General features: G+C 40.9%; 1 protein-coding gene across 3 annotated transcripts in view; it reads right to left on the reverse strand.

Annotated features, from left to right (window-relative positions):
• Nucleotides 1-22314, reverse strand: part of ttc28 (tetratricopeptide repeat domain 28) — a 207744-nt gene that overhangs the window by 68616 nt on the left and 116814 nt on the right. For all 3 annotated transcript variants that reach the window (XM_026943887.3, XM_034312754.2, XM_026943890.3), the window contains 3 exons: nt 12105-12252; nt 7167-7439; nt 2414-2544 (listed from right to left, as the gene is read on the reverse strand). In XM_026943887.3, the coding sequence (XP_026799688.3) occupies nt 2414-2544; nt 7167-7439; nt 12105-12252 (552 nt within the window). The remainder of the gene's footprint in view (nt 1-2413; nt 2545-7166; nt 7440-12104; nt 12253-22314) is intronic.

A 22314-nucleotide genomic window follows, 5' to 3' on the forward strand; every position in this document is an offset into this window, starting at 1 on the left:
ATATTTAAGTGAACACGGCATAATCGCTTCTCATAGCCAAGTGAACACATGCTTCCACATTATACAGGAGTGATGTTCGCAAAGTATTTTATGGTTCAGTAATTCATTCATAAATTATGACATTTAAGTGTGTCACTTCTGACTAACATACAAATCTTCATTAAAGTCTGATTATAGTAAAGTGTTCTTCACAGTGCAACTCGACTAATCCTAGCAGTGTACAATTAATTATACTTTAATTGTGGTCAGGATTTAGGGCATCCTTAATTAATTAAACTTGGACCACAGTGCAGCTGAATTCTCGATTCTGATTGGTCAGATGGTTGATTCATTTTCTGGAACAGCAGCTCTGACAGTAGTGCTGACTTTAAGACAAATCACAGGTTTATATTAATGCGCTCGTCCTAATACGTTCCAATTTTATAGTAACAGCTCATTCACAGGGACTTGTAGCGCTCCACATAAAGCGATTTAAAAGGTTGATATGGTGATATTTTCTGTTAGGAGATGTTTATTTTGCATTATTAGAAGGAGTCTCCATTGTCATTGCTTTGTAACAGACAGAGTTAAAGCTGTAAAGTCTTCAGGACAGAGGACCCCTACCATACACATGCGTACACATGAGCAGGACTGTAGAGTATTTTCTCACGGGTTTCACCTCAGAATAATATGGAAGTGCCATCATCCACTCCTGCTCCACACACATATCCATCTCCTTAACTCAGCTCCTTATTGACAGATTATCAGTCTATACTCTGAGGTGCCTACTGGGACATGGTGATAAAGGACAGGAGGGAAAAAAAAGGTTACTGTGAGCATCACAGTGACCTTCTGAAGTGACTAATGAAGAACTGGAGCAGATGAGGGCTGCAGTTTATCTACTTCGTCACACACACATACATTTCCTGCCACATAAGCTATATCTACCTCGTTACCTCCATCCATTCTGCCACTAGCTAGCCAGAAGTACTGTGAATCTGACACCCTCCACTACCCAGCATGCAATGCAGCCACAGTGGCAGTTTGTGTGTGAAGGGAGAGGCATTCATTTCTGCCAACATGTTCTGCTACGTGTGAACGTGGCCTGGCGCTTGAGCAGAGAACGCGGCGCTCTCGAAAACTGGAGGAGGGGGTCCCCATACTGCCACTCTGCACACACAGTGAAGGGCATCTAGAGGGGAAGCGGGGGGGTGGAGGCGAGGGTGGAAAACCCATGCTGTGAAAACCCTAAAGCTCCTCACGAAAGCCTTATTCATGGTATAAGTGCAAATTTTTAGGTTTCATTTATTCAACAGGGAAACATTGGAAATATGTAATCTGAGGGGAAAAAAACGTTCCTGTTACAACAAGTAATGTCACTCTAATGCAGTCTAAAAACGACAGATTGTTTTGATGTAGAAATGGATGAGTGACTAAATTAAATGTAAGATAAAATAAAACTACTAGGAATAAAGAAGTATTTTTTCATTCGGTATCATCTCCTATCTTTAGTAGGTATGAATCACCTGAAAATGAAATTGCTTCAATTTCTTCACAGCGTAGATTTTTCATCTTGTCGTTATTGTTGAAAGCTCTTCACCAACTAGCCCTTATGCCAGTAATTTTCTTGGACAAGATTATTACTGTTCACAAGGCAACTTGATTAGTCCTGTACTTATCTTTGTATGTGTCACCTAAGCTCGCAGAAAAACATAGGTTGTTTGTTGTTTTTAGGCTAATTGCAGACTAATCAGTAAAAATGCACTGTTATGAGAGACGACTTCATTCCAGGTTTTGGGGTATTAATACTTGTTCTCGCTGTGCAGTCGAGTGGAGAGCAGACAGAGCCCCAGACTGAGAACGAGTGCAGTAACAGCCAATGAACCGAACAAGAGCACTGACAATAACATTTATCACTTCCTCAGTAGAAAGCCATGGCTGGCTGATAAAATCAAAAATGACTTCTTTCATAGCACTTCATAGCAATTAGTCAACATGTCTGAGTCCACTACAAGCCATTTTATTCTTTTTAACTGTCTGAGGAATGTTTACGTAAAATTGAAAATGAATCGGTAATATATCCATGGGCTTTCTTTTTTAAAAATTGTTTTATTTTATTCAAATGTTAACACATAAATGCTCTTGATAGTGTTTCATCTATTAACCAGAATCACATGATATTCGCTCAGGTGCCATGAGAGTCATTCCATTATGATTCATTGTCACTATGCTTTCAGTAAATTGGATTTCTTTTTTATTTATATTTTTATCTAATAAATAATTAAGGAATACTCTTTGTGACAACATTTAATAAACCTGTGTTAAATTTTATTTCATGGTAATGGACTCATACTATCAGACCCTCCTGTATACACATACATAGACATATACAAAGAACACACACACACACACACACACACACACACAAATTTACCTCTCTGTCCTTCAGCTTCATGGCCAGGACAAGCTGGTTCCTGTGATTGGTCAGGGCCTCACGGTAATTGCTCTTGGAGAAGAAGGCCGAGCCGAGGTTCCCATGAGCCCTGCACTCACCTGCCTGGTCACCTGCAAGAGACGACGAGTCAGCAGTTTAGACAAACACACACGCCTGGCTGTGCTCACACACTTCCTCAACTGTCATCTCAAAGACGTGACATTCAATGACTCTTTTCAGAATGACAAATCAAGAGACACACACACTCGTGTTTCTACTTGAAATTTTCTCTATTTTTCCTGACAGACATTTTAAGCCAAAAAAAAGAAATAAATATCTATGAACCGGGTAACTTATTCTTCTACTCAGAAGCGTAGCAGTGCTGTAATGCTGATTTAATCTGGCTGATATTTCTGTAAGTTTTCAAGATTAAAACTGGACAAGAGATTTCTGTAACAGCCAATATCTTCCGAATGGAGTGTTTCCCACATCTGTCATATCTTATGAAAGGCTGGCAGCTGGTGAGACAAATCAGCTGTGAATGATATGATGTGAGCAGGACAACACAAAATGCTTATAGTGCTTTCATCCTCCAGGAGAGGATTAGAGTAATGGCACTAAGTACTGAGTTGCATATAAAAAGTGAACATGGCGAGCTCGATCCAGGGGCCCCCACTAAAAGATAACATACCGATGACATCATGGCAGTGGAGTAAGAATCTCCAGCTAACACACAGCACACACACACATTATCTTGTACTGGAGACTTTATGGAAGTCTTCATTTAAACTCTGTATTAGTAATGATACTCATGAGCATACACAAACCATCACTGTTTAAATACTATTAGAACCAAATCACATTAACATGTTCAGAAATCTAGGGTTCTACTTTTAATTGTCTAATGCATATTTATAAAAAAAAAAACCACACACAAACACTTCCTAAACTTGTGGCTAAAGGACCCTTGTCAATACTACATCAGTGATTACATGTAAAATGACTGGAAACTGTAGTCGCTCTTGTCTGTGGCTGAATCTCACATGCAGTTCTATCGCACATATGCAGATTCTACAACAGCTGTTATATTACATACATTAATATTAGTATATTTATTTATAGAAAAAAAAGTTCTAGGCTTAGAGGTGGACAAATCAATAGCCCGGGGCCTGAGACAAGCAGATTTCATGTCTGGGATTATTTATACTTGTCTGAATAAAAGAAGTAGGTTCAAATACTAGAGAAAGAAAATAAACCCTAGTTCCAAATAAAATCCGATGCAAAGCCATCATGTAAGTTTCCTGCTAGGAAAATACATCACACTGCAGTTAAACATATCCAGAGAAAATAAAGACACTAGCCAGACTCAAATACTTGTAATATGGCTGAAATGTTTGCCAAGAACGTGGTGATAAGGGGCCAAACTTGATGTGTTGCATTAAAAAACATTATCAGGAGATGATAAGGACTATACAAAGGTTTATGACCCTATCTTCACTTAGGGTCTTGAGCTGTGGGTCATGACCAAAAAGAAGAAAGTTGCGAGTACAGGCAAAATGAATGAGGTTCTTCCACAGGGTTACTTTGCTTATTCTCTGTGATAAGGTGAGAAGTTCAACAATCCAGAAGAACCTTGGAGTAGAGCTGCTGCTCCTGCGATGCCAGTTGAGGAGGTCTGGGCATTTTAAAAGAATGCCTCTTGGACGTCTCCCGGCAGAGCTGACCCAGTGGATTAGACACCCCGAGGCAGACCCAGGACCCGCTGGAGAAATTATATCCCATGGCTGGCTTGGGAATATCTGAGGATCACCCTAGGAATTTTCTACTGAAGTCTGGACTGACCTCTCAGCCATCTCAGCCTCTTGCCACTGCAACCCCCACCAAGAAAAGCGGAATGAAAATGAACACCTTCCATGACACTGACTACTCACTCAAAATCTCGACTTCAGAGCTGTTCTGCAATGTGTCAAATGTGTGAACTGAACCATGGCTCACTCAAGTGCACAATGGCACAGTTGAGTGCTTACTAGGGGAAAGAAACAGCCATGATCAAACAGCGCTAAGCTTTCATGTCTCAACAAAGAGTACTGATGTTGTGTTCCTGATAGGAGTGCACTGTTTAGCTGTATACTTTATATGAGACGCACCTCTTCCTAGTAAGAAGGTTAAAGGTGCTGTATCTATTAAAACTTTATTTACTAAACTGGAAAATAAGCAAATGACTCACTTTAATTGAGTATGCATAAGGTTTGGCAGAATGTTAATTTAAATGAGCTTTTGGGTCAGATTAATAAGCTCGAAGATAATGTGAACTATTTGTGTCTGTTCAAGGTCCTGATTATGTCCCTTATACTGAGAGACAATGTCAAAGCTACATTAATTCATCGCTAGAGTTTTTTTTTTTTTCCATCAACACATATGACTCACACTGTGTCTCTCAAGGGCAACCATTAATTTCTTAGCTTAACCTTGTTTAAATAATAAAGCCACACTCACTCCTCCTCTTCTATGTGACTGTACATCAGCGTGTGAAAGAACTTCCTCGTCTTTCAGGTTTTAATCTAAAGATCATAGTGAAAATCTATTAAAAATTTTTTTTTACATCTGTCTCACAACTTCTCCTACCATGTTTGACACCCAACACATCATTTCTTTCATACCAACAGATACCTCAGGTTGCACTCGTATATCGGCATCTCATCATCTACGCCAGCTCACCTCCTAAAGCTGAATTGCAGCTGTATATGAATTCCATGCCCTGATCTCACCATCTCCTTTGAGAACTCCTGATCAATCCTTCCCACGGTATACCTCAGTGTAGTTTTGGATGATAAGTTATTATTCTCGGCACGTGTTGCAAACCCTCCTCAGTCATGCAGCTTTCTCTTGTACAACATCAAAGTTAGTTGATGTTAACAATATATGTGTTCATTAAGTTGCTTTAAACTCAATGAAAGACATTTTCTATTTTCCTTCACTAAAAACGAGGGTTTCGCATCTCTAAAGCAAGAAAATCTCGATGAGATGAGAGGTTACTACTAACAGACGGAGAAGGGGGCTGACAAGGGGGTGTCAGTTAATATCAGCAGGTTCAAAACACTTGCTCAAGTCATTCCAGATTCACATGTCAGTTGCTCATCTGTCATTTTTGGGGGCAGGATAGCAGGATACTCCTTTGCTCAAATGTGATGTAAAGTTCGGCATATGTATCATTAGGTTCTTGTAACTGAGCCTGACTTTTCTTCGATGCACGCACATTCACCATGACACTACACTCGTGTCCATCGACTGACTTCCAGTATTATCTACCTACGATGACAGCAATGCTCCCATCATCATTCTGGTATCACATCTGGGGCCTGGCTGCAATATCTGACCAACATTTTTCTGTGCAATGGATACATGTTTAAAGAAATGTCAATGTTTCTCTTACAGCATATCTAAATGTGAAGTAATTTCCATTACGGGTGTGGTGAATATTATTAACATCCATTAAGTCGTTCAATTAAAATCGGCTAGTACCATAATTTGCATAATTATCAGATACTTAATTAACCTCTAGAATTCAGTTAATTTAGGCTTTTATGATTAAACACCAAAAGTGTTAATTTATAGACAATGCAGAAAGAACTGTGGGGCACTGGTATTAAACAACTATGCCTGCTCTAGGAAGCCACAGATATATTTTATACAAATATATTTTATACTATTTTATACAAGCCTATACTAGAAACTGAAACCTTTATTGATTGATATTTTGGCTTTCTTTCAAACAGGGGTGTGTTTGGTACACTGCAGCTTTAATTATGTCTCGTATGCCTGTGTTTCCATTTCATTTTCATTTTCAGTAACTGCTTTATCCTGGTCAGGGTCATGGTGCAATTTGCCATAGCTAAAGGTGGGAGGTGGGAAGAAACCCAAGCAGTCATGAAGAGAACATGTAGAACTCCACACAGACAGTAATCCGAGCTCAGACTTGTACCAGGGAACCTGGAGCTGCGAGCTACCAATTATACCCGCTGTGCCACCACATCGCCCTGCATGTGTTTTGCAACCATTTAATACAGGATTCAGGTGTTGCTGATGCACCAGGATAAAGATACGTGATTAAAGGGCCCAGTCCAAAAGCTTTGCATAAGGGCCACGGCGTGACACCATTGTCTGCGCTGTACCTCAAGCCCTTTAAATTTAAAAGTTCGGCTTGGTTTAACCAACTTAATTTTAACAAGAAGACAAGCATCAATTCCTAGATTGTGCAATTCGCTCTGCTCTCTGGGTAGGAGGGTTGGCATACTCTCTCTGTGCTGTCAATCACAGAGATACCACGGCATCATGTACATTGTGTATGCAGAAGAGGGTGGAAAGCACTTTCTGAGTGTTACACTGTTACACTGCCCTGTGATGCAGCATGAGCAGCAGTTCGTAAAGATGTGGTTGGCTAGCTTCACGTGTCTCAGTGGAAGTTTGCCTTCACCCTGCCCAGTTGGAGGCTACCCGAGAAAAAAGAACTTCCCCGTGATCTCCTTCAAACACAGATTTCTCTTTAATGAAAGACCTAAATTAACACTTATCATGGACCAAACGTAGCAGCGTTAGCGTATGCTTATGCTGATGAGGTCATGTCCGTGAACCCACTATCTTTTACCAGGAGACAAAGCAGAGGAGAAAGTAGAATGATCAGATTTTAAAATCACAGCAAGAACCAACAGGCATACTAACACTGCTAATGTTTAAATCTACAGCACTCACTCACCTAAGGTCTTGGCCACCTCCAGGTCTTGTTGCATGTAGGCGGTGCTTTTCTCTGTGTTGCCCAATGACCAGTAGGCACTGCTGAGGGCGGAGAAGACTGAGCCACGCAATTTGAGGCTGCACGTGCCAATCTTCAGCGCTGCTTCCAAAACCACCACTGATGCGCCGTGGTGGGCGGCGCTCAGCAGCTCCTGGCCAATCACGGACACCACGACGAACGGACTCTTGTCCAGCTTCATTTTCTGCAGCTGCTGATAGGTCGGTTCCAAAGACTCTGAGGGTTAAAACAAGAAAAGAATCAAGATTGTAACACATCATAATGGCAGACCAGTTCCCATGACTTAACCCTTAAACAGGCACATGGTTCAGATTGTTTAGTCAGCCTGACAAGAAATCATCATGGCTGGCTATGGTGCAGGAGATGCTGAGCATGTGGTAAGTAATTATATATTAATTATATTAATTATCAATAAAACAATACAATTGTCTTTACATGCTGATGATGAAAAATAGTTCACATGTTGTTCATAATGTTATTTAGCTAATTTGAAGTATATGTGTCCCCTGAGATACGTTACCATATTGTCTATATTGCAAATCCATTGTTTAAAAAAAAAATGCAATTCTAATTCAAATAAATTTCTGTATATTCCAGCCTGAAGGAAATGTTAGGTTCTTCATAGATAACATCGTGATTTATCATACCCGCCTTTCTGATTTTTTTCCATGCCTTTGTCTCATATCTTTTTTCCTCTTTCTACAATAGATGTCTTTCTGATGTCTTTCTGTGATACACAATCACACACTCGGTGGAAGGGCAGAGCGGAGACAGAAGGCCAGCATATGTGTAGAGGTGACCTCCGCTGGAGGGGCGGAAACGCAGGTAAAGTGTGAAAGTGCACAGTGTCATAAATCAGCTCATGCCACGGCCACGTGTCCCCGCGCTGCCCGCTGGGAGTGATGACACTCTTGTTTTAGCTGCCCTTCCTTATCAGTTTGTATCATCCAGCAGGAAAGAGCTTTCCAGCTGTCCTGCTCTACTTTGTGTGGATGTGTGTGAGCGTGTGAGCGAGTATGTGTGCTGGAGATGCATGTGTGTCCGGGGGTCAATACAAGTTTGTGCATTTACAGTTCTGCTTACTTTGCATTAACCACTTTGTAGGGCCATAACAGCCACAATTATAGGGAAGCATAAAATGTTGGAAGTAAGAGAAAATAAAGAGAAATATGGAATATGTAGTATTTTTTGACAAATAAAAAGTGAAAGAATTTCAGTTTGATTGGTGATGTTAACAATAAGTTGTGGGTCAGGAACAGGCATCGAAACGTTTAGCCTCAGTCTTGCATAGTCCAGTGAAATGGAAAAACATAAGTGTGTGTTTGTGTGCTTGAACGCATGCATGCTCGTGTCTGCTCCATTAAATCAACAATAGCAGCTCTGTAGTGAGAGGAAACCTGTCCATCGCTGGATGTCAAATATGTTACATGCTCCATTACACACCTGTAATCCTCTTCTACACACACATGCACTGCACTGTTAGATGTGAGAGCACTTTGTGCACAAACATACGCTGTTAAAATTGGTTTAAAGCTTGTAAATGTTAGGTTACAGGAATGTTACCTAAAGGTTAGGACAGCACTCTTGGGATTCCCAAATGGATGGTACTGGTGCACGTTAAAAGAGGTGGAGAATTGTGTCCAATGTGTGCGTAAATAATAAAAATAGAGAAGAGGTGTGGCTTTAACAGTTAAATAAACATGATGATCCTGCTCCAGAATTGTTCTTGGAAATGTATTGGGCCTGTTCTTGGTGTATGAATTTATAAGTTAGCAGGATTTGATTGTTTACCATTTGACATGCTCATGGATTTGTCTGGTTCTTCAAAAAGGTTGCTGGACTTGTTACCAGGACAAAAAGTTGGGTAATGATCACTAGCAGTAAATCTTATCGAGGATTTGTTAAATGACAGGAAGAACAGGGCCTTGGTTAAAGTTGGTGCAGACCAAACGGTCTGCTGCTGTTTAATTAATTGGCAATGTTTTATTTAGTATTATTAATGTAATGTGTTTGTCCTAATTATAACCACAATCTTTATCAAGGTTACCTGCTAAAATATTCATCGCAATATATTTCATAGTAATTAGACTCACTGGTGTAATTCGCTTTAGTAATTAAAGTTAGCTGACTCTTTGGAATGGAGTCAGGATTCCTCTAATGATCTGCATTGTCACACACACACACTCACACACGCACAGCAACTTCATTCAGCTTGACAGCATTACCAGTTGCTAAAATAAAACTGTGAAAAAAAAAACTCTTTGGCTTGGCGAGTGGTGTATCAGCACGTGTGTTTGTGTGTGCACGCGTGTGTGCGTGTGTGCGCGCACGTGTGGGCGGACGGGCTGCAAATCTAGTTAACCACAAAGTGCGGCATGATAAACAAGAAAGGAGAAATGCTTATGCGTCCCGTCGCAAAGGAGCGATGGCACGGCCAGGATTTAATGATGAGCCTCTGGGTGCCTATTTTTCTCGCTCTTGCTCGCTCACATTCTCCCTCCCTCCACTCGCCGAGTGCATGTCATGTCAAAAGGGAGCTTTGACGTGACTGTCTGGATCCCCGTAGGAAAGTGGCTAAATAAAGCTATAATGACAGCGAGTGACAATGCCGCCCACCTCGCATTAGTTCCTTCCCTTCTCTTTGAATTACCGTTCAACGAATCTGCAGGCCTTTCCATTGCTAGACACTCACTGGGCACGGATCATAAACTGAACCATACAGAGTTTTTTTTTCACATTTGTCTTCCAACCCTTTCATTTGTCTAAATACTGGACGCTTACTGTGCACTTGTTTATCCAGAGTGTGAGACTGAACGTAAACTCTTTGGGGGGGAAATAAAAAAAAAGCACTTCTCAATGAGCAGCCAAACAGCCTGCTCAGACATTTAGAGCTGTTTTCTCATAGGGCTTGGCACTAGCGAGTGGGTTTGGATGGAACGTCTGATGAAGAACGGGACGATTCAATCCAGTTCAATTCAATTCAATTAGAGTGAGGTAATCCCCTGCATGCAAATCCTCACATGAGAGCGAGAGCTCAAACTGATAAAGAAGAAGAGGAGAGGATCAAACCTCTGGCAGCGAGATGACTCAGGCTGCCAGTGAATTGAAAAAAAAAAAAAAAGATAAACAGGGAAGAAACAAAGACAAAAGCCTGGAAGAGAAATGGAAAAAGACAGAGACGGAGTGAGCAGAGAGTAGCACAATGATACAGTGTCAATGGAGTGGTACAGATCATCTCTCTCTCCGGGGCTGATTACGAAGAGCTGCTCTACATAATCTCCTCCCCAGTCATACTCGGGCGTCTCTCCTTCGCTTTCCGTGTGTATGTGTGTATTTGCCCAGGCAGTTCGGGACAGCAAGGGAAATAAAGGATGTCATTAGGAGTAAAACAGCCTCATTTTGGGCACACTCCCAGGACTGAGGCTGCTTGTGTGTCACCGATTTACCTACAAATAAAACTGGCTGTTTAGTCACAGGCCACAGATGTATACTTTCTCTGTCTGTGTCCATGATTGTATCTCTCACACACACAGATACACGCACACACACACACCCCAACAGAGAACTGGCAAGCAGGCAGGCAGGAAATGTGATATATGCAAACACACACATCCACACATACACACACACAGACACACACACAGATTTCATCCAGTAACAGGCAGCTGCAGAACCCTATCCCTACGAGACAGCTCTACTCATTCAGAGGCCTCATCCCCAGTAAACAGCGACTCTGCTGCTGCTGTGACTTTTTGGCGAGGATGAGATTTCACATTCACAAAATGTCCACTGGATAAGCAAACAAACTGCGCTAACCTCCACAGGATCAGCATATGCAGTCAGTGGGTGCAAGTGGGTGATCGTGTACATGTACAATTGGTTCATACCCAAGGCAGGTTTTTTTTTTTAAGTAATATAAAATTTTACTACTTCAAGAATAACTGATCTTGAACAAAATCTTTAGATGACACTGCAAAAATATATCTGAATATCATGTTCATACACCACAAACCATAAATTTATTATCTAGCTCAACAGGAATGTAAAAACTCTAATGTGCTGCCCAACCTCATGTTTTGCTTAGCTGGAAATAGCACAATATGACTAAAATATCATATCATGATTCTCAAAGACGTGTCTATGATACATGATATGTATCACGATATATAGTTTCGTAAAAAATATATATATCACAATATTTCATAAAAATGTACTGTACATAATATGTCATGACATGGATATGATGTCATGTCATATTGCCTAGCCCTACCTGGAAACCTAATTGACTAAAAAGTGCCAGCTAGTTAGCTAGTTCAGTGCAATAATAGTAAGAGAAATGATTATTACCTTCTTCTAATAAAGTTTTTATCACATTGTCTTTGCAACCTCAGCAAAAAGTCAGCAAGATATTACCCAACATTTCTCCTATGAGCTGTGGTGCTCTGTCCTTGCAACTCATGTTAAAAAAAAAAAAAAAAAATATATATATATATATATATATATATATATATATATATATATATATATATATATACACATATACACACACATGAGTCTGGCTGGTGTCTTTATTTTCTCTCAATATGTTTACTTCTGTCATTGATTCACCACATCACTGCGAAGCTACATACTGAATGAAAACTTTTGTTTTGCCAAAGTCAGTAAGGAGTATATTTTCTTTTTCTAGTTGTTGCATCAATGTATGCGTCAATTAAAGTGTATATTCAGTGATTTTGGTAACTCTTGGCTAAAGCTAGCTGAATCCCAAAATTCAAATAAATCCAGCTCCTTCATTAAGTGTTTCACTACAACCACTCGTCCAAAAACATGGGCCGCTCACTGCCTACACTAGGTGCTACCACTGAGTACAAAAACACACACCTCGAAGTGGTGACTTCATGGCGGCCTCCACCATGCCGACAAGCAGCTGCAGGCTCTTGGGGTCCTGAGCGAGACCGGAGGCGAAGGCGGCCAGAGCATCTGCGTGCCGGCCCAAGTACTGGAGGGCAACACCCTGTCGGAAGTATGCCTGTTAAAAAAAAAAGAAAGAAAAAAAAGAGGGAAAAAACACACAAAAGAAAGGGCATGTTAGATTCCTGTTTTACAACACTAGGGTAACAGTGACCAATACACTGCGGTATGTAAATCTTAAACAACAGTGTGAAAATTACGCTGCATTGATAGTATAGAACAGTAAAATATTATGATATTTTTGTAATGATACACAATACATGAGATTTTGAATGAAAGCGTTCGATGGCTGATGTACATCTGAGCTATGATCTAGACTATCTATGATAATTTGAGCAAATTACACAGATACTTTATCCTTCCTGAATCAGACAGTCAAATCCTTTACAAATTACATTAGCAAAGCTTCTCTGGTAAAACTGATCCAGCTCAAACAGTGCTTCGGTGGTACTGATGGAACATGATTAGCCACAGCAATAGGTTTGCGCAATCAGAACATCTGGGCACTCGAGACTTTTCCGCAATGACTGCTAGTGAATTACATCAGCCTAACGTCTAAAACCACCTTCAGGAACATATCAGCGTACAGCAAACAGTCGAGGGTGAATGCTTGCATCCTCTGTCGATGGTTTGAATGAAAAGAAAGAGACACTATTAGAACTGACAGTACCTGGAGGTTATAAAGGAAAGCGTGGGCACAGAGTTAGACGATATTTATAGCGCATACGGAAAGTGAATGCAACTGCTCACACTCATACGTCTGTCCTTTTTTACCATACACTATTAAAATGTTGCTTACTTGTTGGTGATGATGAAGGAAGCCAGATTCCCATCTGTGAAACACACTAAATGTCATGCTGCTATAAATAAATCTTCTTTATACCACAGCGCTGGTGAATCCTCAAATCTGAAGGTGTGGATTAATTTTCTAACATAGCGATAGGTTTATAGTCATGTGCTCATTCTAATATATTGTTGTTCCTATAGCAACAGCTCAGGAACTTGTATGGGAGTTGCTCCAAATATTCTAAAGCATGAAAAATTGTGCTGTTATTTAACCAACTGTTGATATGGTGAAGTTTATTAACATTTAGACACATTTATTTAACATTTATGGAAGGAGTCTCCAGTTTCAGGGCTTTGTACCAGCCAGTACACTTTCTGTCAAGGGAGAATCTTCAGGATAGACGAGTCTGCATTTTTTTCATCTTAACTTCAAATGAGAGAAAAAAAAAGAGAGGATACTATTGTTTATAGCTGCTATAACAGGAACTAACTTTTCTCGTGAACGTTCCACAACATTAAATGTGACTATAAACTATTAAAAAGAGCAAGGTGACGTTCATGAATACATAAAAAATTGTAATCGTTGGAAAATTGCTTTGGTATAAGTGGAATAACACACGTAGGTCTGTGATGTCATATGAAAATATGTTTTTCCATTGCCCGTCAGACCATAACCATAATATTTTTGGATAACAGCATGGCAAATCGTACATTATTCCTTAACTCATTTAATCCTGTGCAAAATTTTGCCCTCAGCTGTAGGTGACATCCTTCTGCACTATGTTGTTAGATTCTTTTTCTCCTCAATTATCAAATAGTAAACTAATCATGGTGCTTATTACTGTATTCCTGTTTTTTGTATAAAATCTACAATATAATATTACTAGCTGTGAGATATGACTTTGGAGGACATATTAACAAAGATGTCCGTTAAAACCCTAAGGGAAGAAATCTGGTGCAGTCTACCTACCACACCAGAGCAAACCCCATCTCTGCTCATATAACTGGTCTATCGTATTTATAATACTCCATTAGCTAAAGAGGTAGCTCATGCAAACAATTCTAATAATGAATGAAGGCTAATGTAGTCAGTCAGTATGGCAGTGTTTGACTGAAGTATCCCTTTAACTGCCATCAGTGCTAATCAGCACTCTGTATGCAGCTCTGTTTCCGTGGTCCTGTGAGGGACTGTCTTATACATAATGACTTAATTTTCACTCAGAGGCTTGTTTCATTATGCCGCTAATGTTTGACTACAGGGCTCTCTGTCTGCAGCCTAGCATACATACACATACACATACACACACACACACACACGGCTGTGTGGGACAGCCGTGGTGGAAGCTCGTTCACATCTCATACATATCTTCTCCGGAATCTGGTATTTTTCCAGTCCCACATTATGAGAGAGTGGAGAGCTGCAGCAAGTGACACAATAAATTTATGAAGACTGGCTGTAATTAATTTCACAACGCACAGGAGGGGGCGTGACCCTTTGATTACAGAGACATCATCTCTTTTTGTGGACTGCTTCATTGAAACGAATGGAGAGGCAGATTGAATTCCACGCATTAACCTTTAGCCTAACTGTGTTATTACAGAACCTTGCAGGCCATCACGTGCCGCTCACTATTAATTGCCTCAGAATGTGTGTGCGCGTGTGTATGGGAAGCTCAGCTTCCCCTAAAATATCTACTGCACTGTCGCATCATGCAATTACATTTAATCTACTTTTGACATTTTATTGGACCAAGGATAAAAATTTTTTTTTTACACAACAGGCTTTTAAAACATCATTTTGGTTTGGCATTTGACAGTAAATGTATTTTGTCATTCTCAGAAGCCAGAAGCCTTATGCTAACCAGCAGACTTCTTCAATATGCAAGAGCAATGATTCATACTGAAATCTACTGACTGGCCATTTAAAATGTATAAAGTGTGGACGACATCAGTGAGTTTGATCACTAGTTATGTTAACTGTGAACAATAATTCAGCTAGCTAGCATTTTGTGAATGTCAACATTCAAACATGATTTCAAATATTTGTGTGTGTGCACGCATGTGCACTCTGGTTCTCATAATGCTGACTACATTTTGTGTAAAAACATATTTACATTTGTGTCATCTGATTTCTGCTAAATTCAGAGTTCAATTTAAATATGTCGGATTAGTAGTATTTAAACAGAAATGTACAGTTTATTCATAGCATAACATACATGAAAGAAAGCGTGTGTGTGTGGGAGCTTGTGTTCAGTCTTTTCAGTGTACTCTCAGCTCCAGCGCACAGCAAATCTTTGATGAGAGCTTTTAAACAAATTGCACTCAAAGAAATGGCATTCACGCTCTTGCAAAGAGGATCTGCAGTTTGTTTCAGAGATGCGATTCCATTTCTTTAAATGATTTTTATTTACGATTAAGTAATTTCCTCATCCAAGTACAAGAGGTTTTACATTCATTAATGAGCAAAAAACCTCTGTTTACAGTTTCTCTTGCACTTTGGCTTCCATCAGGTACACTCTCAGCCTCTGCCCTACCCTGTGCCATTCCCCTTAAGTCTTTTGTTTTCACATGATAATTTCTTTTTCTCCCTCACACTTCCTGATACACACTGCTTCATTAAGAGCCTACACAGCGTTCAAGTCCCTTCAGAAAAGACCAAAGCGACAACTGCTCTTGACAGGCTACCATCTAATCTTCGCATGTAGTCAAGCATGAACACAAACACAGTACATAACTCCTAATCTACCACCTTATCACACACCTTAGTGCTTTGCTGATCCGTATGTATGAACAGATGATTGGGGAAGGGGGTGTAGTGGGGGGGTTAGACGAGGTAAAGTAGGTGTGTCAGCTTAACTCCATCCATCCATGAAACTCGGTTTGTTCAACACAGCACTCGAAGCGAACTTGCCTTTCATCCAGAAGCCTGCTTCTGAAGAGCTCTATTCACGAGAAAAGAAATCATGCTGATGGTTTTATTTAAGGGCTCTACAACTGGAGTAGTCGTCTTGGGCTATATAGTATACTTTGCCTTGTAGTATACAAACAAACAAACACAAATGAACTTCACACGTTTCGGCACTTCTACACCTAAATTGCCTGTCTTGTTTCAGGAGCTTCATAGGCAGTTAAATTCGGCACTTAAGCTGCAATCACTTTCCTCTGCCTTCCCAGCCAGGATTAAAATGATTCCCGGGTAACAGCGGTGTTAAAAAAGCAAACCGCACTCAGAGTAAACAACTGTATAGCATTGACAACATAAGTAGTGCTACCCTGAGCCATTAGGATGCTCTGCTTTGTAACTTGCTGACTGATTGTACAACATCAATAGGAGGTGGACATGTCTTTGTGTGTGTTTATATATGTGTCTCTATCCAGCAAATGCCTCTTAAACTTACCGGCTGCCTAGCAACATTTTCCTGCCTCCTTCCCCCAATGCAGCTTGCTATCACTTTGCTTAAAGCATGCAGACAGAGAGCATACAATTAGCTCTCTAATGAAACGCTCTCTTGCCTCAGATTTGCAGAGGTAGCCTCAAAAAGTGACACAGTAGGTTATTTACCCCACAGTGTAACTGTGTAGCTTTGTTCCTCTGAAAATCAAATGTGACATACATGGCCAAATATGTCTGAGCCGATGGTGAGATGATATTAGTCATGCAAGAGCAGGCAGAACGCTCCAGCCTTCCCTGAGTGCATGGTTCGATCAATAGGCCCACATCAACTCGCAGAGAAGTGCATGGAAAAGGTCATACTTCAGAGCTGTAATCAATACACGCATTCCAAATTCGTGGTCTGTTACAACTGTTATACACAGGAACAATGACACAATCAAGAAATCTGCTACTAACCTGGCTTTCAAATCAGAGAATGAGCTTCTTTGAAGGAGGAGAGAAAAAAGTACTCCAAGAAAAAAAGTTGGCTTTTTTTTTTATTTTTTTTTTTTATGAAGGATCTATCTTATAGCCCTCAAGTGTTGCTTTATTTCTTTATTTAGTGCTTTCTGTTCTGCACCGCAAAAATGTACATGAATCTGTATTGGGGTGGGTGATATGGAAAAAAAGTTATATCACAGTATGTGAAGATTTAGGTTTGTGAAAAGTGCAAGAAAAACGTTGTACAGTCTTGCACTTCGTTTAATATTGTGTTTGCACTGTCCTGTTTCTTACTTTGTATTCATGTGTTTTTAATGTTTTTTGTACAGAGAACAGTAAGAAAGCTTTTTTTTTGTTATTATGCCAGTACAGTACAACAGAAAGTTTAATTGAATTGAAGTGTAACATATTGTATCCTCGTATAATTTCTGCCCTACTGATTACCTGTTATACAGAGCTAGAACATAACAGAGAGCAAGAGGAGTCTAACACTTGAGATTGGGAGTATTAGCAGATGCCTCAATTATCTTTACTTACGTTAATCAAGACCAGATGGCGACTGTGCAAAAATATCCCTGGCTCGAGTTCTGGAGGCACAAAATGTGCATGTCTGAGGAATATTAGTAACCATCAACTATGGCAGAGCTTTACATCTGGTAGAAGCAAATTTTACTTTACACACATGCCTTGTGGGTACAATGCCTGGGAGAGCGGAGACATCCTTTACTCAGAGCATGTCAGTGCACTATGTTAACCTTCTCTGCTCAGTACCTTTAGGCACATCTGCACGTTACCTCTGAGGATTGACTACTCTACGTCTTGCATGAACGTTACAGTAACATTGGTGTATTATAAACCAGTCTTAATATGAGTGAGGTTCTTATTAATACATCAATTCAGCCTGAGTGTCTTGAAGCTTGAAGTGCTTCTCCTCTCAATGGAGGGAGAAACTTAAACCACAGGAGTATTAAATTGCTTGAGAATCAAGACAGAAGCATCAGCAAAGCCGGGAAGACAAGACAGATGGGCTGAGAGTCGAAAACAACAGAGATTCTAATTTTCTGCGCACTGCTACAAAAACGTCCTAATGCAAAAATTGATACAAGCTGAGCTCTTGCCAGTGACATTCCTCCTGTTGAGAGTAAATATCAAGCACTTGATTTCCACTGTTATCAGCTTAAAATCAGTTGGTATCGACCATGGCCAATGTAAACAATAGCTGCATGGTTGCTGATATAGGCAATTAAAAGAATAGCTTACAACAATGAACAGTTTGTCTTTGAAACAACTGGCTTAAAACCACTCCAGAAAGGAGAGTAGATCATTTGACCTGTGAACCCACAGCACTGACATCATTTTATTACCAGATTCAGTTGCCAGGTGCTATGCCTTCAGCCTAGGTGACTAGTTTCAATGCCAGACATTTTACAGTGGTAACTGGTGCCTCGTTTGTTCCCATACACAAGGAAGAAGTGGTGCCAAGAAATAAGGACAAGGATTGTAACATCAAAAAACAGATCTTCATACCTTGTAACAAGTAAATAAGTGACATATCAAGTGCAAACGTGCGTGACAGAGGGAGGAAAGAGAAGTGGACAGATGGAGTAAGGCTGGGTTTTATAAAGCTCTCCTCATGGCTGGTCATTGTCCAGCAACTCTGTTTCCAGGTTGCCTGGAATGCAGATGCTTAGATCTCCCAGGAGATTACCAGACAAATGCACTCTAATGCATAACAGATGCAGCAAGCCCAAATATAGACCTGCTAATTCCACACAGTTATGTCCAAGCTGTGTGTTTAGAGGAATAATTTGACCAAACAACAGAAAAATAAGTGGCAATGCATGTAGGCTTCTTCTGTTAGTTTGGAGAGGTGGCGTGCTAGCTAATGTTCACTTGTAGTTAGGCAAGCTTGAGTTGATCAACTCGGTACTGCTTGATAAGCATTCGGGTTCTTCAAACACAGTTCTTACTGATGTGTCATTTTGGCAAGTTCTTTAACACAATTTTCAATTATGTAGCACATCTTCTAAAGTACTTTGGTTATGTGTAAGCGTGTTAAGAGCTTACAGTGTGTTAAGACTCGTTCATACCGATCCAGTTAAAGGTAGCCAACTTTTGGTGACCAGCTGTGGAGAGATTAAAGTGTTGAAAGGCAAACAACAAACCTTAATTGAAACCAATGTCATCAGCTGTTCCTAGCTGGAAAGCTGGGCCCAAAATAACAGGGCAAAGCTCCATGAATATTAATCTGTATTGTTGTGGAAAGCTAATCAAACATCATTAATCTGGACATGCATGTCTTTGTAAGCAGTCCAAAAGAGACAAACAAATGCATTCCACTGCCAGATGCAGCCAGCGAGTCACATGACCCCAATGACCCAACTGTCCGAGATCGCGGTCCAACATGCAGAAACAAGCTGGGAACCGTTGACAGATGCAGTGTTTATCAAAATAGTGGAAAACAACTACATTACCACGGGATCATTCTTACTTTGCTGCTCTGAAAACAGATCCTCTGCTCTTGTATGCATTTACTGCAGACACAGACACCATGCCGGTGTAGTGTGAATGATCTGGGTGGAATTTCAGAGCCATCACCGACTTTCTTGGACCCCCTGTGTAACATCATCTTAGTAGTGTGTCTGAACCTTGCTGATAGGATAGCCTTGACTGTACCAGCATCCGGACAAGAGGTCCCCAACGGCTTAGGGTTTGCAGTGCTGAGTGCACTGGAGTACGAAATTGAGGCTGCCGCAAGTTCAGCTGTTTATTCGTTTATTTTTTTTCTTGTCCCCCCAAAAGAGTCTCATTTCATACAACAAGGGGTTTAGGCAATTACTTGTGACAATAGCTGGCATGGCAGCCACGGGAAGGATTGATCTGGACAAGCAGGAACCCTGTTTGCTTTATTAAAAGCCATTCATCACCGTGCTTGGGTGTAATGGTGCAGAGAGCATAGTAGGATAGGAGCGAGAATGCGTGTGTGTTTGTGACGGAGGAGGACGAGCACTGACACCAAGGAAGCAGTGTTTCATTAGTACACATCTCAGGTTCCGGTGGATGTTAAAAGAAAACTATTCAAGTGCACTACAGCTGCACTCACTGCCTGAGGGCTTGCCTCATTTTTTTCCACGTTGTCTAATCCCAACCTACCTTAGCTTCCTGCACTCGCTACTAGTACATACTGATCAATATGCTACATGAAAGTAGGTGCAATACTGTGCTCCTGGTGCGAAAAGGGTCAAGGTCAGGAAAGTCTGTGGTCAAGAGAGATACAGTCAATTTTCTTTTCAGATATTAACCTATTGAAGAGCGAGGAATTGTTAGGGATTAGTTCAGCAGAAGGCTCCTCAGCGCTGTCACCTTGCTGCAGGAAAGGCTGCTAAGCTGGCGGCACAAGTAGCCACACAAAGGGCAGACCAACAGAAAGAGACACAGGCAGAAGGAGAGGAAGAGGAGCGAGATTGCAGGCCTAGAGAAAGAACTGACAGGTACATACATAATTGGGCTGTCAGATGCTTAAGTAAAGCTGAGCTGGGGGGTTCGAGATGCTTTTTACTGATAAAGGTCATCACTCGCCAGCTGTGAAAACCCACGACAGCCCAACACGGCTAATACCAGTCTAGTGTCATGAGTCTTCGGCATGTTCTTCAAGTACTGAATGACAGCAAGGATGCCGCAATAGGTCAGATCTCCATCTAGGATTAAGCGTGGAACACATCTTCATTCTTTATTTATTTGCAAGCAGTAGTCAGTTATTTTTAAGAAGTTAACACAACTGATTAATTAAACATAACATTTAAAAACACAAGAAAGTAAGCAAAATACAAGTCTATAGCAAACTCAAGTCACATATTAGCTAGACACTTACCAGTGGCAGCAGACCTGTATCTCTTTTGTTTGGCCCTTATGAGTCCACAGCACAATCGATTGCAAAAGTACATAAAATCCATTGTTATGCTGCTAAATACCAAACAGACAACATGTAATTACAAACCAGTCCTTATATGCCGTGACTGGCTTCGAATTTGTGCTTCTCATGCAACACAGTCTTGTCTATGCCATTGCTGAAATGATACACCCACTTCTGATTTACACTCGAAACACACTGCCAGCAGCTCAAAACAGCCTCGTGTTTAACTGAGCTCTTTCTTCCCATCCCAAAGAGAATCTGATGTATCTGCAAAATCGTCCCCCCTCAACCCCACTCTTCCTCTCTAAGAGGCACGAATACGCAGCCTTGCACTCGGAGGCGGATGACACGTAAAGGAAAACAGAGATCCAAGGAGTCCATTAACGTGTGGTTGGACTGCGTGAATTAGACTAGAGAAGCCTCCGGGTCTGTCAGGCTGGGTTCAAAGTTTCTTTATGGCTATAGCAAGGAAGAGAGCAAAACAGAGAGAGCATGCCTGTTGCCAGCATTCCCAGCAGGCTGCTCTGCTGATGTCAGCGCTAAGGCTCGACATGGCTGCCCGTTCCTCTGACACTAATAAAGCAGAAGACTTTGAAAACCAGGGGTGTCAAATACCATGCCGCCTCTGATTGGCAGCAGGAGACTGGTGGAGGCGAGAAAACAGCTTCTTCTGTAATTGAAATCAAACTGCAGGGCTGGCAACTACCAATGAGGCATCAACTGGGATGCGAGAGCTGCCTCTCACCCTGCTCAGAATAGCTCCTGCTCTCAAAGGCTGGGAAAAAGCGTTTTTGAAATTAGCACCATTAACACTGAGTCAGAAACCAAAGAGAATGTCGCACAGTGGGGGGAAGTGTCTATCGGTGAACTGCTCAATATACACCAAGCTAAAAAAAAAAAAAGAAAAAAAAAGAAAAATAACTGAGCAGTGTGATAGTGAGATGAGGTGAGACAATTAGACTCTTGCTTCCTTAAGGGTGGTCTGTATCTCCATCTGCAAAAGGCTTTTGATCATAAGCAGCTTCAAAGTTTCTGATGCAACGTGATGAAGTCATGTCTGCGCATGGCCCTGCTTTTCTGCAGTGCTCTCTGAACATGCTGTTAATTTTACAGGTAGTGCCATACAGCAGGGCAAAGAAAGATGGCATTCAGTGGCCCTTGGCAGGCGAGTAATCTACTGCAGCTGAGACGAGGATCTGACAGGGTTTGACCTGTAGGGGAGACATGACTTCACTACTCAGACAACCAACAGCTTTCTGCCAATAATTTAATAGCAGTCCCACCAGTGAACTCATGCCATGTTGGCGCCAATGAACACTGCCTCCAAAGCTTTTAGAGCAATTCATACAAACAGTTAGTTATGAAGCCCATTACATGTCACTTTCAGAGAAAACTAAAGCTATTATGAAAAAGGTATTAAACAACTCATACATTACTATGACACAGTAACAGTATCATAGTTCATCTCCAATTAACACTAAAGTGGAGTTCACAATCCAGGAAACAGCATAAGGTTCTAAAAAAGACAGATGAGACACAAAGCTCTT

This window comes from Pangasianodon hypophthalmus, chromosome 17 (assembly GCF_027358585.1).
Source record: "Pangasianodon hypophthalmus isolate fPanHyp1 chromosome 17, fPanHyp1.pri, whole genome shotgun sequence".
NCBI classification, from domain to species: Eukaryota; Metazoa; Chordata; class Actinopteri; order Siluriformes; family Pangasiidae; genus Pangasianodon; species Pangasianodon hypophthalmus.